The sequence below is a fragment of the Xyrauchen texanus genome, chromosome 12 (genome assembly GCF_025860055.1).
Source record: "Xyrauchen texanus isolate HMW12.3.18 chromosome 12, RBS_HiC_50CHRs, whole genome shotgun sequence".
Classification (NCBI taxonomy): domain Eukaryota; kingdom Metazoa; phylum Chordata; class Actinopteri; order Cypriniformes; family Catostomidae; genus Xyrauchen; species Xyrauchen texanus.
In genome coordinates, this window is record NC_068287.1 from 38,257,832 (window position 1) to 38,271,299 (window position 13,468).

At 39.0% G+C, this 13,468-nt stretch overlaps 1 protein-coding gene across 1 annotated transcript; it reads left to right on the top strand.

Moving 5' to 3' along the window:
- Positions 1 to 6,150: 6,150 nt before the first annotated feature.
- LOC127652790 (nuclear receptor subfamily 1 group D member 1-like) lies at positions 6,151 to 13,296 on the top strand. Its single transcript, XM_052139165.1, has 8 exons — positions 6,151 to 6,477; positions 9,300 to 9,602; positions 9,699 to 9,787; positions 10,342 to 10,486; positions 10,607 to 11,331; positions 11,474 to 11,659; positions 12,004 to 12,214; positions 12,328 to 13,296. The coding sequence occupies exons 1-8, from the start codon at positions 6,426 to 6,428 to the stop codon at positions 12,522 to 12,524; spliced, it is 1,908 nt and encodes a 635-aa protein (XP_051995125.1). The 5' UTR covers positions 6,151 to 6,425; the 3' UTR covers positions 12,525 to 13,296.
- Positions 13,297 to 13,468: the final 172 nt, after the last annotated feature.

The window sequence follows — 13,468 nt, forward strand, 5'->3', positions numbered from 1 at the left end:
TATGCGTCAACCATAGGAGAACTTATTCAGAATGATCTCTATTGGTTATTTTTAGGTTTAATTTATAAACTAACGTTCCCAGAACATTGCAGGGAGGTTTTGTGTGGCAACACTAAAGCACAGAATGTTTTCTAATGGTAATTTTCTGTTTTTATTTGTATCACCGTAAACTAACGTTCCCAGAATGTTGCAGGGAGGTTTTTATGGTACAACTGGAAGAGAACTTACAGAACATTCTTTAATGATTGTTTTTCTTAGCTTTTCTTATGACCCTAAACTAACAGTCCCAGAACATTGCAAGGAGGTTTTTGTGTGGCAACCTCAAAAGATACAGAATGTTCTCTTATGGTTATTTTTAGGGTTTTTTATAACCTTAAACTAATGTTTCCAGAACATTGCAGGGAGATTTTTATGGGGCATCCGAAAGAGAACTTATACAGAACGTTCTGAAATTATTGTTATTATTAGGGTTTTTTTTATAACCATAAACTAAAGTTTCCAGAACGTTGCAGGTAGGTTTTTATGGGGCAACCTTAAAAGATGCAGAATGTTCTCTAATGGATATTTTTAGGTTTAATTTTATAAACATTAACTGACGTTCCCAGAACGTTGCAGGGAGGTTTTTGTGGGCCAACTTAAAATAACGTTTATACAGAATCACAGAATATATTTTGTGTCGCTGGTTTGTTAATTATGGCATGTTTGCTTGCTAATATGACAGTAATATGAAACAAGAGGATTAATGATTATTGGCTAATGTATTAAATAATCGTTGTGGATTGCGCGTGCACATATCAGACACAGTGAGTAAGAAATGAACATAAATGAAAGGCATAAATATTGAATGCTTTTCACACAAAGCTTATCCCAGGTTTTAACATTTTTAGCTGTGAAAAGTATCACTAGAATTATTTTTTATTAAATAGAAAACATTTAATAAAATACAATACAAATGTGAGTCATTTTTGTCTATCAAACATCTTTCTGCAATGTTAATTGAAAATATGACACTAAAAATAACAACTAGTAAATGTTCTTTATTTGTTCTTGTTAGGTTGTCACACAAACTCCTCCCTGCTAGTTTATGGTTATAAAAGAAAAAACCTAAGAACAACGTTCCTAAAACGTTAGGGGTTGGTTCTTTTTTCACTAATGTTAATGGAATGTTCTGTGTTTGCTGGATATCACGTATTGTTGTTGTCATTCCTATAACAGCTGTGAAAATTTTAATACTTTGCAGCACTGCTGCTTTTAACAAATAAAAGAGTAACGTCAATATTTCACTAATAACCTACATTCACAGTCTTATCTTATCTGCTGTCTGTGGCATTGCCAAAGAGAAGAAAACAGCAGTGATTATGGGTTAAAGGTGGAGTGTGTAATTTTAATCCAATTTGTGAATATCTCTTCATGGTCCACAGCTGTCTGTTCTGTGTGTGAAAATCCAGTGTTTGTACACAGCCCTGGCTCTGTAAATGGGAAAATAAAAACCAAAAGTGGATCAGACCGATCCACACAACACTGTTGCGATTACACAGCATTGGCAATGGCCGTTCAATACATTTTGGGGGTTGCTTCAGAAGGGGCACTGTGAAGGGAGAGGTGTGGTTGTTCGGCTGTTAAGTTAAAATATCAACAGCCTTTCTCAGGAATCGCTTACGCCACCTTTAACATGAAAACCAGTTGAACCATAACACCAACAATGTTATCATCTGTACAACTGTCCTTACATGCAATAACATGCAAAGACTTTAACATGAAAACCAGTTGAACCATAACAGCAGCAATGTTATCGGACAAGCCGATTCCTCTGCAACACTTTCTGGCAGGTGTGTTTATGTCAAAGTGTTCTTGTTTATTAGGACGCAAACGTTTATCATCTTTTATTTAGAATGGTCTATTTGCTCATAGGAATCAGAAAGTGTGAAATGTGTGGTGATGAGTCTGAGGGGTATAGACAAAGGTTGTTTGAAAACACAATTTATTTTTGTAATTCCGTTTGGTGCCACTAGTAGCGCAGTAATTACATGGGCTACTCCACCTTTAATGAGCATTCGCAATAACATGCAAAGACTTCCTCACATTGTGGAGCACAAGCACTGTAGCGCCAAACAATAACAAGCGGAAAAAACACTTGTGATAAAACTCCGGCAATATTTAAGTTTAGAATTTTTTTTACTTTTGTAACTTGTAATTGGAAATTCATTACTGAACAGTTGTACAGATGATAAGGTGTACCATCACTACACCATACGACAGCCATAGTACTTTATTGCATGTGCAGTTACAAACCCTGTATGAAGTTAAAACCATATACATTTAAGCTTAATAATGCTTGTGATCTCTGACTGACATTAGAATGATTTCCCTGATAAAATTCGAGATAGGAGGTTAAAAAAGCTATTTGTTTGGTTTCACGGCTGCAACTAAATCACTCTACTGCATACAGTCTATCTGTTTTTATTCCAGTTTCAAGCATTAATGATTTTCTGATATTCAGGCCAGTTTGCCTTGCCTCTTGATTCTAACACTGACCAAGATACAGCGAGTCTGGTAACAGGACACTCAGAGACCTGCTGGTGAGATTAAGGCACACCGCTGCGCGCGCCATGTGCAGTGCGTGTGTACAGAACGAGCACGGTTTTGAACGGAGAGGTTTTGCATGTGACAAATAAAGGCGTGCACACACTTCCCTTGTGTTTCGCTAGATTCGAGGCATGCCGCTTTAAGGTCACTCAAGTGATTACGCGGTGCGTGCTCCCGATCTCATGATCCAGGTAACGTGATGTTCAAACGTTAAAACCTTTCCGCCTCGCTTATCCGGAGGGATCTGCTATTATCCCATGGCCTTGATTGTCTAAACAACTGGCACAAAGATGCATTCGTTGCAGAAACGTGTCAGTGCCATAAACGAGACCGTTCGAAAATAGAACCAAGGGGCGTGGTCTGTTCACAACATCAGGCAAACAGCTACCCGTCACACCAATGAATCATGTATGTTTATGTTTGGCTTTTTTCCCAGCCCTTCTCACGTGCAGTGTCACGCACTGTTGTACAGGTGAAAATGATTAGGCATATATATATGCCATGAGACCCCTGAATGATTCACGTAAATATAAACAAGTGGCTTCAGTGTGGGTACAGTGCCACTGCAAGATGGTCTATTTTTTGGGGGTAGGATTTGTTCTCATGCAAGTGCCTGCCAGAGATCCGAAAAGATGCTTAAAGTGTACTAAATCTGGACAGGCTTTCTCTGAGGGATACGTGGTATATGGGGCACATTGAAAACTTATATTGTGGGTGAATTGCTGTTTATAAATATAAACATCTATTGGGGGCCAGGATCCCACATAAGGTATTAGAGACCCAGCATAAGAAGTAAAAAAATATTAGTATTTTAGTAAAGATAATAATGATAATCCCAACTCAAAACCTCAAGGGGTGGGGACCCATCATAAGACTGGAATCAATTCGGGCACTGTATAGAATATTCACATAATGCCAAACATTGTGTCTTTTGGTAGGTCCTTTTTTATTAATTTATAGCAATAATTAAATAGCAATTACAATATATAGGCTATAGCAGTAGGCCTATAGTAAATTGTGATTTTTCTGTCTTATTTCCAGCTCCAGTTGAAATGCCATGGCTGATGAGGTACTGATCTGGTTCTTCTTTACCAACATCAGCTTTTAGTACTTTTTGGAAGAAAACACTGGCGCTTAAAAGCATATTTTGCACACATCCGGATAGCATCCATTTACACAAGACAGAAGCTGTCATCAAGCAATTTAATAGTCACAAATGTAACACATAAATAAACCTTTGCTGTGATAACATTAGTTTCACTTTCTGATGCTTCCATGACAGAAAAAAAGAGAAGTGGTTTCCAAGAAGGCCACAGGAAAACAACTGTGGCAAACCACACTTCACTAAGGTCATAGTTTGACTTAAAGTAGTCTATAATCAAATAATGCACCAGTTAAAATATTAAGGATGTGCTATATTACTAACAATATAAACTAAACACATTGTAAATACATTATATTCTTTGCTTAAGGTTAACTCAGTATATCTTTTTTGCATAAGGTGATAGCTACACTCACTTAGCACTTTATTAGGAACACTATGGTCCTAATAAAGATGTGGATTTCTGCTGTTGTAGCCCATACGCCTCAAGGTTTGATGCGTTGTGCATTCTGTGATATTGTGCTGCTCACTACAATTGTACAGAGTGGTTATCTGAGTTACCATAGCCTTTTTGTCTGCTCGAACCAGTCTCTACAAATTTGATTATTTATATTAAATTATTCTCCTAAAAGGGGGCCCCCTTTTTTGTTCAAGTGAGCCCACTTTTAGGAGAATTCGTTCAGAATGATTTTACAGTATACTATTTTCATTATAGTTTTACAGCATGATATTTTTGCTCACAGTAAAACAAATATTGCTTTCTAAATCAGTTTTCCCACAGTTTAGCGAATGTTCATATTCTTTATTAACCGCTTTGGCCATTTTGGGTTTGGCCTATATGTGTTTCATACATGTCTAAGGTTTTTACTATGCATTGAAATACACTTTGGTGATGTTTTTATAAGCTATTGTATTGATTTGTTTTTATTTTACAAAGAGAATAATTTAATATAAATAATCAAATTTGTATCTGTAATTAGTTACAAAAGCAAGTTCTGTGGTTGTCGATGAACTAATACATTTTCACATTCATTAGAATTAAAATTTCGTGTCCTGGTGTTTATTATTAATATAACAGATTCATTTATTCATGGATTTTGATTCCAGTGGCGGCTGCATAGGATTGTTTCCAATTTCCAATAACTCCAGAGCGTTGTAAAGTCCAAAAGTCAACATGTTTTGAAAAAGGATAGATGTAATAATTTCCAAAATTCACAACATGTTTTTATCTAACTAAATATTCCGCCTCAATCCATGTTTGTTGGCGTTTAGACTTTCGAAAACATTTTCACTGTGGTGGAAAAAACTTGCTGTACACAAAGCGAGGCACGCACCTTCCGGGGCAGTCTAGCAGCTAATATATAATATATATAGCCTATGTATTTATATAGTCTAGCACTATTATATATTACAAAAAAAGATCGTATTATGTAGGACTATCTGCGTTCGCTTGGCGCTCCATTTGATCCATATTATTGTATTTTATTCAATACATTTTTAGGGTGATGACGATATAAAATATGACGACAGACATTAGAAGCTTCATTCTAAAACCTCAATAGAAGTTTCGAATGTAAATATGACATGACATTTGGTACAGTCTAGTATGAATGGTCAGAATGACCGCTATGGCCATTCTAGTAGTTATAGACTTCCGGTAGTTCTCGTGTAATTAGTGTCCTTTGGAAGATCAAAGCGTGTCTCAGCCATGACAGTATTACAAATGTCATAGACAGTAATGTCTTTGTATTGAAGGCCAAGTTTAAAAAATATATCTCTATAAATTGTCTCAGACCCAAAGTAAAATAAAACCGGATTAAACTTGAAAGGCGGGACATGTTTACTTCCATGCAATCCAGCTAAAATAGAGCTCCTGGCAGGATTTTGAGGGATCTCAATATTTTTTTTTTTATGAAAAATTATCTCGTAATTCTGAGATAATTAAGTCGTTAATTCAGAAAAACAGAGCAAAAACTTTTTTTTCCATGAAAAATTATCTCGTATTTCTGAGATAATTAAGTCGTTAATTCAGAAAAACAGAGCAAAAACTTTTTTTTCCATGAAAAATTATCTCGTAATTCTGAGATAATTAAGTCGTTAATTCAGAAAAACAGAGTAGATTTTTTTTTCTCAAGTGAATGCAATACGCTTCCGTACAAAAGCACAAAAAACAGTCATACAAACACATAATCTTGTAATCAGGCAATCTCAAACTTTTCTATGTAAAGTATTACCAAGTACTGAGGCGGCCACGTGCGCGTTTTTCTTCTTTCTGAAAATGTGTTCGAGAGAAACTGTGTCACTGGGCCACGAGGCTCTCTCCGGGGTCACATGGACACATTTCGAGCCTCGTGCAGCGGCGGCTGAGCCGGTGCGCATGCGCTCATCTCATCCAGGCATGCTCCTTGGAACGAGGGAGGCAGCCTAAGCAAAACCGGGCCGACTTGACAGAGCAGGTCAGATCGACACAGTTTGGCCGAGCGAGAGGACAGGCGCTGGCGTATGATACTTTTTCATTGATTGAACCACAATTGATACATAACGCGTAACTTTTCATACATTTTTTTCCGCATCTATCAGATGCACACCTACTTTTTGCTATTTTAGGAGGGTCGTTATTTGCCAGTTATGACTTTATACTAAATAACCGATCTCCAAGAAAAACAGCAGTGCGTCTGTAGAGAGAAAGCATCTTCTCAAGGCGTTGCATTAGAGAGATTCTCTTACCAATATCTGCATGACTTTACTGGGAATCAATATGACGACTGCAGTAGACACGAACAACACAGGTAAGACACTCTGGATAATTTTAGAACAGCCTTGTCTATCTGATTGTTAATGCATTTCTTGCATTATGTGCTACTGAGTGTTGAATAAACAGATCCACATAGTTTATTTGAAATCAGCTGATGTAGTCAAATAGGACATATGTGCTTACGTATCCTTTTAAACATCACAAAATAAAACGTGTGCATTTGTGGGATGACATTTAGAGTCATGTCGAATTGTCTCATCGTTTGTTAATTTTATGTAAAAACCTACTTTAAATAAATAAATAGGCTACTTAAGTAGGCTAAATACGTTATAACTGCATATATGTGTGATTGTACGATGAATTGCGACAAAGTAGAGGAAGAACGCCAATTAATTATTTGGCTAGTTATTTCATATATCATATCCCGTGAGAATAGTTATACAGGACGAATCTAGATGCCGGTCTCCTTAAAATATATGCTACCCATCAGAATGTGCTACCAACGCTATATTCGTACAGTTTTAGAGATTGTGGTAGGGATAGGGCTTATTCCAGCCACATCATGCTGGTAGCACATCCTGATAGGTATCCTATTATCTGCCTGACAAGATGTGCTATCTAGGTTAACACATTTTATGCTGTTGTAGTAGCCTACATACCGACAGGTTCTCCCGTGCCTCCCGATATGTGCTACCCATGTTTTAACTTTACACATTACTGTTTTTATTGCTGGTAGCACAAATTGTCAGAACACCGAATGATGACACGGACATCACGGGTTCAGACACACCTTTCCCATACATTTCGAGGAACTAGGTCATAACTGAAAAGTCAGGTGTACGGACATCCCTGTGATGCAGGCGCGCCGTCTTAGATCCTCGCTCGATTCACATGGACCGCCGAGTCTAGCCATGTGCTTTTTGTTTTCATTCTCTACTCTCCGCCTACATCCAATGGTAAGCAAGCAGAGGCGCTCATTACATAATTCCGCCTCGTTCCGTGTCTGCCCTCCCAGCGCGAACCCGTGTGTGACGCATCAGGCCGAGCCATGTGCGCGCTGCCATTGGACCGAATGTTGAGAGTCGAGGCTGAACATCACGTGTTCACCGTGTTCGCTTCAAATGTGGGACATGAAACTGATAGTTTAATGTTACGCGAATAAAGCGTCACAAACTACCCCCACCCCAGCTTTTTATAGATTATCTCTTGAATTTATTGTTAATCAAACACGCAGGGAAACGAATATGGTGGCAAAATTAAATATTTGAAATACGAGAAAATAAGTGTCAGCCTTCATTTCAGAATGTTAATTGTAAAAAGATGTTAATTATTGAGTTGTTTTATTATAAAAGTTCAGCGCGCCGAGATTCGAAGCCGTTCTAAAAATGCCGATTTTATGACCACACATTAGTGTTCTATGTTAATTATTTGGCAACCGTCAACAGCGACAGTTAATGAAATAAAATACATTTGTATTCCTATTATTAACACACACACACACACACACAGTCACACACATAGGGCGTGTTTTGAAATAAGGCGGGGCTAAAGCAACGAGTCTCGTTGAAAGGCTGTCCATGTGCTTCCCCAATGATAAGCTTGAAAAGCTCACCTGCCTGTTGTGCTTACACATGTACTTCCTTTTGATGGAATGTTTATTTATTGACCCAGGGAAAGTCTAAGAAAAGAAAAAAAAACAATCAGTGAAATCCATGGGAAGGAGGAAGAGAACTCACAGTTTGATGCAGTTAATGCCATTTTCCAAGAACCTGTTTAGGATCCCAAGTGCATTTTGAAAGAGTAGAACATGACAGGTTTGATACATGTAATGCGAAATAGGCTGTTAAGGAGCATTTGAGGCAGAACAGGGGAAGGCAAAGTTTCCCTGTTTGGGCTCTATTTGACACAGTGTCTATTTGACCTTTTGTGTTAGTGTACCATAGTTAGCCGATATAATCTGTAGGCATAGTGAATAAAAAAATAAAAAAAGAATTATATAATTAATGAACAACAATAGCATGAGATCTCACTTGTATAACATGTAAGATGGTATCAGTTTAAAAAACAAAATAATCACAAATCTGCTTAAGATGTGGCTTCTATTATGATAAAATGAGAGCAAAGGATACTATAAGGGACCAAAGGCAGCACAAAGTATAGGACATTAGGGTACAGTATACATGCAGCATTCAATGACAAATTGTAAACTCTAGCATGCTGTGTAGTTCCTCAAGAGCAAAGTTGACTGATCTTATCAGATTTGAGCAAACAGACACTAATAAACAAGCTCCAATTAAAACAAACAGTTGTAAATGGCACATGCCTGTACATATGCTACCATCACATTATTAGAGTTGAGTATTTTACACACCGTGAGCTCACATAAATAACACGAGGCAGATGTTGCTTGATCACATGGCTTACCACAGTATAGTGAATCTCTAAACCTAAGAACTAGAGCCCTTTGAGGGACACACTCAGGACAAATGGTGTGGGCGCTGTAACTCTCTCCATTTTACAATAAAGCAGTAACAGTTCCTAGAAAGTAGCCCTGTTTTCCACCCAGACACATTCCCTAGTTTCCACAGCTTGTCTGTTGCCAGGGTGCCATCTGTTTGACTGAATGTCCTTGTTCAACTGAGAGTATTTATGGGAACATTTAATGAGGATGTACCCACAGACTGTTTTAGGGAGGATCAAAATACCTCACCCCCCTCTCAATGGGCCTCCCTTTGCTTTTCAAGTGTTCCCCCAGTGCAGCAGAGTGGAAAGAATCTAGTATCTGTTATATAAAGTTTCTTAATGGTTTGTTTAATCTTAACCTATTTACACTGTGCTTTTCTTTACCATCACTAGGTGGGGTAATATCATACATCGGATCATGTGGGGGCTCTCCCAACCGCACCAGCCCCATTTCCATGTACAGTGAAAATTCCAACAGCAGTCTGCAGTCCCTTACACAACCCTGCTTCGGCTTTCCACCTTCCCCCAATGGATGCCATGATTCCTCACGCATGTATACCAGCAGCAGTAGCAGCAGCTCAAGTTCAGGATCAGGAGAGGACGGAAACTCGTCATGTTCTGGTGGATCCCCAAGAGGTCGTGATGATGGTGGAAGTACACGCAGTTCACCCAGCAAATCAGTTGCCACCCTTACTAGTAAGTACATACATCTGTAGTGCACTTGAATAGCCTGATCTGTATTGCAAAATTGCCTCAGTAATGACTACAATGAATGTCTTTATCTCCATTCAGAACTCAATGGAATGGTGTTGTTGTGCAAGGTGTGTGGGGATGTGGCATCCGGATTTCATTATGGTGTCCATGCCTGTGAGGGCTGCAAGGTAAGATAGTTGCATCTTCTTACATGTGCACTGTAAAAAAATTCTATACACTAATATTGAAAATTTAGGTTTAATTGATGCCTTACATTTTTAAGTAGTCAAAGTGGGGCAAAATTACAACATGCAGTGATTAAGATAATTGCACTTTTTCGACCACTAAAATATTTGACATGTTACATGGATGGAAACAAAAAGCACTTTTCCACCATTGGGTAGAACTGTTCTGAGCATGGCGAGTAATGGTTCCGGTAGCATTTCCAATTAGGCATGATTTGGTACTGTCCTAAACGGGACCGGAATTCACTGCATGGTTTGCTAACCGCAATCAGGACAGAGAACCGTTCTGGTGTGCGACTCAAGATTGGTCACTTGCTCAGTCAGTTCATCCCAATCCTGATTTTGCAGCACCACAGTGTAAAAAGAAACCACAGCTAGAACCATTCAGCCCGATGGTGGTTAAGCACCTATTTATATATTTTTTATGAGTACATTCAGCATAAAAAAAAAATCTTGATCAAAGGACATCATTTTAAAATGGTCACCATTGTCCACAGGGTTTCTTTCGACGCAGCATCCAGCAGAACATCCAGTACAAAAAGTGCCTGAAAAATGAAACTTGTACTATTATGAGGATCAACCGGAACCGGTGCCAACAGTGCCGTTTCAAGAAGTGTCTGTCTGTGGGCATGTCCCGTGATGGTGAGCATCTTTTCAACCAAGCATGAAGAAATAATAGAAAGGTTAATGAAAAAGTTTCAAACATAATATTGACATGGAAATTGAGATATAATGATTTTTTTGTCCTTTCTTTATCCCCAGCTGTTCGTTTTGGCCGTATCCCAAAACGTGAGAAGCAGCGCATGCTGGCCGAGATGCAGAACGCCATGAACAATATGGTGAACAACCAGCTGCAGAATGAATTCCAGATGGCGAGCATCACATCCAATACCCCCTGTACTTCCTCAGCTTCTCCATCCATTTCCTCCTCTTCTTCATCTCTGTGGCCAGGTCTTACAGTGGGGCCCCAACACCAGCCCCCTGCAGTGCCTGTAGCACCATCTCCTTCCCCAGCCTCACCATCAGTGCAACCGGCTCAGAGTCCTTCAACCCTTTCCTCTACTCCACCTATGTGCACCAGCCCAGGTGTAGACACCACCATCGCTGCCATAACCAGGGCACACCGTGAGACCTTCACCTATGCCCATGATAAACTAGGTCCAGCACTGATGCCTCACAATACTGAGCTGGACAATCGAAGCAGCAATCGCTGCATGGCTGGCTACCACCTCAATGGCCATAACACCATCTACCACCATGATAATAATGTTGCTCATCATCATAATAACTTTGAGGCACCACAAGACAATAGCCAATATTTTCAGTCCTCCCCAACACCTGGACAGCATCAGCAAGGAATGCTTCACAATAACAATGGGCAGCATCCTCCAAACAGTAATATCTACGGGGCCCACCATGGTCAGGAGATAAACAGCAGCTCCCAGGGTCAAAACTGCCCATGGAAAAAACGCAAGGAGATTTTGTTGGTAAGAAGATATATAGATATCTACAGACTTTGATAAAGCTCAGAATTTCATGATGGGCTAGAAACCCAAGTAAAAAAACACATTTCTTGGAAGTGATCTTGAGGAAGCAAACTCAACTATTTCTGATGCTTTTTTTCCCCAGGCTTGTCCAATGAACATGCATCCGTTCTCAGACCCCAACAAAACACCCCAGGACATTTGGGAAGACTTCTCTCTGAGCTTCACACCAGCAGTGCGAGAGGTGGTGGAGTTTGCCAAACACATCCCAGGGTTCAGCACATTATCTCAGAATGACCAGGTCACGTTGTTGAAGGCCGGCACATTTGAGGTACATTGAGTGAAAGTTTCCCTACCTATTTAAAAAAATAAAAATCTTGTGTTGTTTCAAACCTTAAGACTTTCTTTCTGTGGAACACAAAAGGAGATGTTAAGCAGGATGTTAGCCTCATTTACCATTTATATTCATTGCAACTTTTCACTACGATGAAAGTGAATGGACCCTGAGCCTAATATTGTCTTTTGTGTTCCATGGAAAAGAGAAAGCAGTGTGGGTTAAGTAAATTATGACAGAATTATCATTGTTTTAGCATACTATCCCTTTAATCTCCAACCTCACTATATTGTACATGATTGATGGAATAACCATTTTTTATCTTTTAATATTTCCTATAGGTCCTCATGGTGCGCTTCTGCTCTCTGTTTAACGTGAAAGAGAAGACTGTAACGTTCATCTCTGGCACCACCTACAGCCTTGAGGCCCTGAAAAGCATGGGCATGGGTGATCTGCTGGGTACCATGTTCGACTTCAGTGAAAAACTTAACGCATTAGAGCTCTCCCCAGAAGAGCTGGGACTCTTCACTGCAGTGGTGCTTGTATCTGCAGGTCAGTAACATATAAGCGTCGTTGACTTTGTGTGACTTTCTCACTTTCTCAGTGACTTGTTTTATCCTTAGTTTGATCCATTTTGTAATTCCTTCTTTCTTTGTTCTATCCAGACCGCTCTGGTATTGAAAATGTGAATTCAGTGGAGATGCTTCAGGAAAGTCTAATCCGGGCCCTTCGATCCCTCATCAGCAAGAGCGCCCCTGGAGATGCTTCCCGATTCACAAAGCTGCTGCTCAAACTTCCCGACCTGCGCACACTGAATAACATGCACTCTGAGAAGTTGCTTTCCTTCCGCATTGATGCGTGAGCTCAAAGACTGCTGCCATGAGAAGCACCACTGTTTGGCCTGAAAGACAGAAAGGATACCAACACTGGTACCCTTTCCAAGAGAGCCCATCAGAAAGCAAACTGATGCCTCTGGTACTTCAAAGCAATTATTGACACATTTGAAGGGACACTTTAGATCAAAGTGTAAAAGGCTTTGAATGGCCACTTAATAGCCTTCACGGTCAGAGCAATTAAAAGGGTTTTTGTTCCACTTTTAATCAGACTTGAAATGGGTGGCAAGATTAAGTTAATTCAAAAAGAAGAACAACTCGAAGGCACAATTCCTCAATAGCAGAGAAAAACTCAGATTCCAACTGTAAATAAATATGGGACCCTCAGAAAGCCATAGGGAACATGTGCAAAATGCCTCTTTTAAAGGATCTCCAGGCCACTTCCAGAGAAGAGACTAAAGACACTAGCTGCAAAATAATAGTGTCTCTTCAGACCCAGTCAGGCCTGGGTTCCTGCCACACACACACACACACTCAAGAGATTAAATGATCAGTTTAACCATAATTGACAAGATATATGGGGTATTATCCTCTGGACATATTCACATCTCTTTGAAAATTCAGTGTAAATATGATATAGAAATATACTATAAATGTTTTAAAATGTATAATATATATATATATTTTGTAAAGTTCACATGCTCAATGCAATTATATATATATATATACGGGCATAAATATTAAAGTTGAGTGTATGCATATTATAATAGTACAACATTGTACCATGTATTTCAGATGTCTTCATAAAGGCATTTTTCAAAATTGGAGTGGGTTGTCTTTTTTATGTAGATAGTTAAAAAACAAATGCATTTAACTTTTTTCAGTTTTGTGTTTGTCTTGAATAAATCCTTGGTTTATCTATGAACTGCCAAAATCTATTGAAAAAGCAGTAAAAATGTATTAAAACATGAAT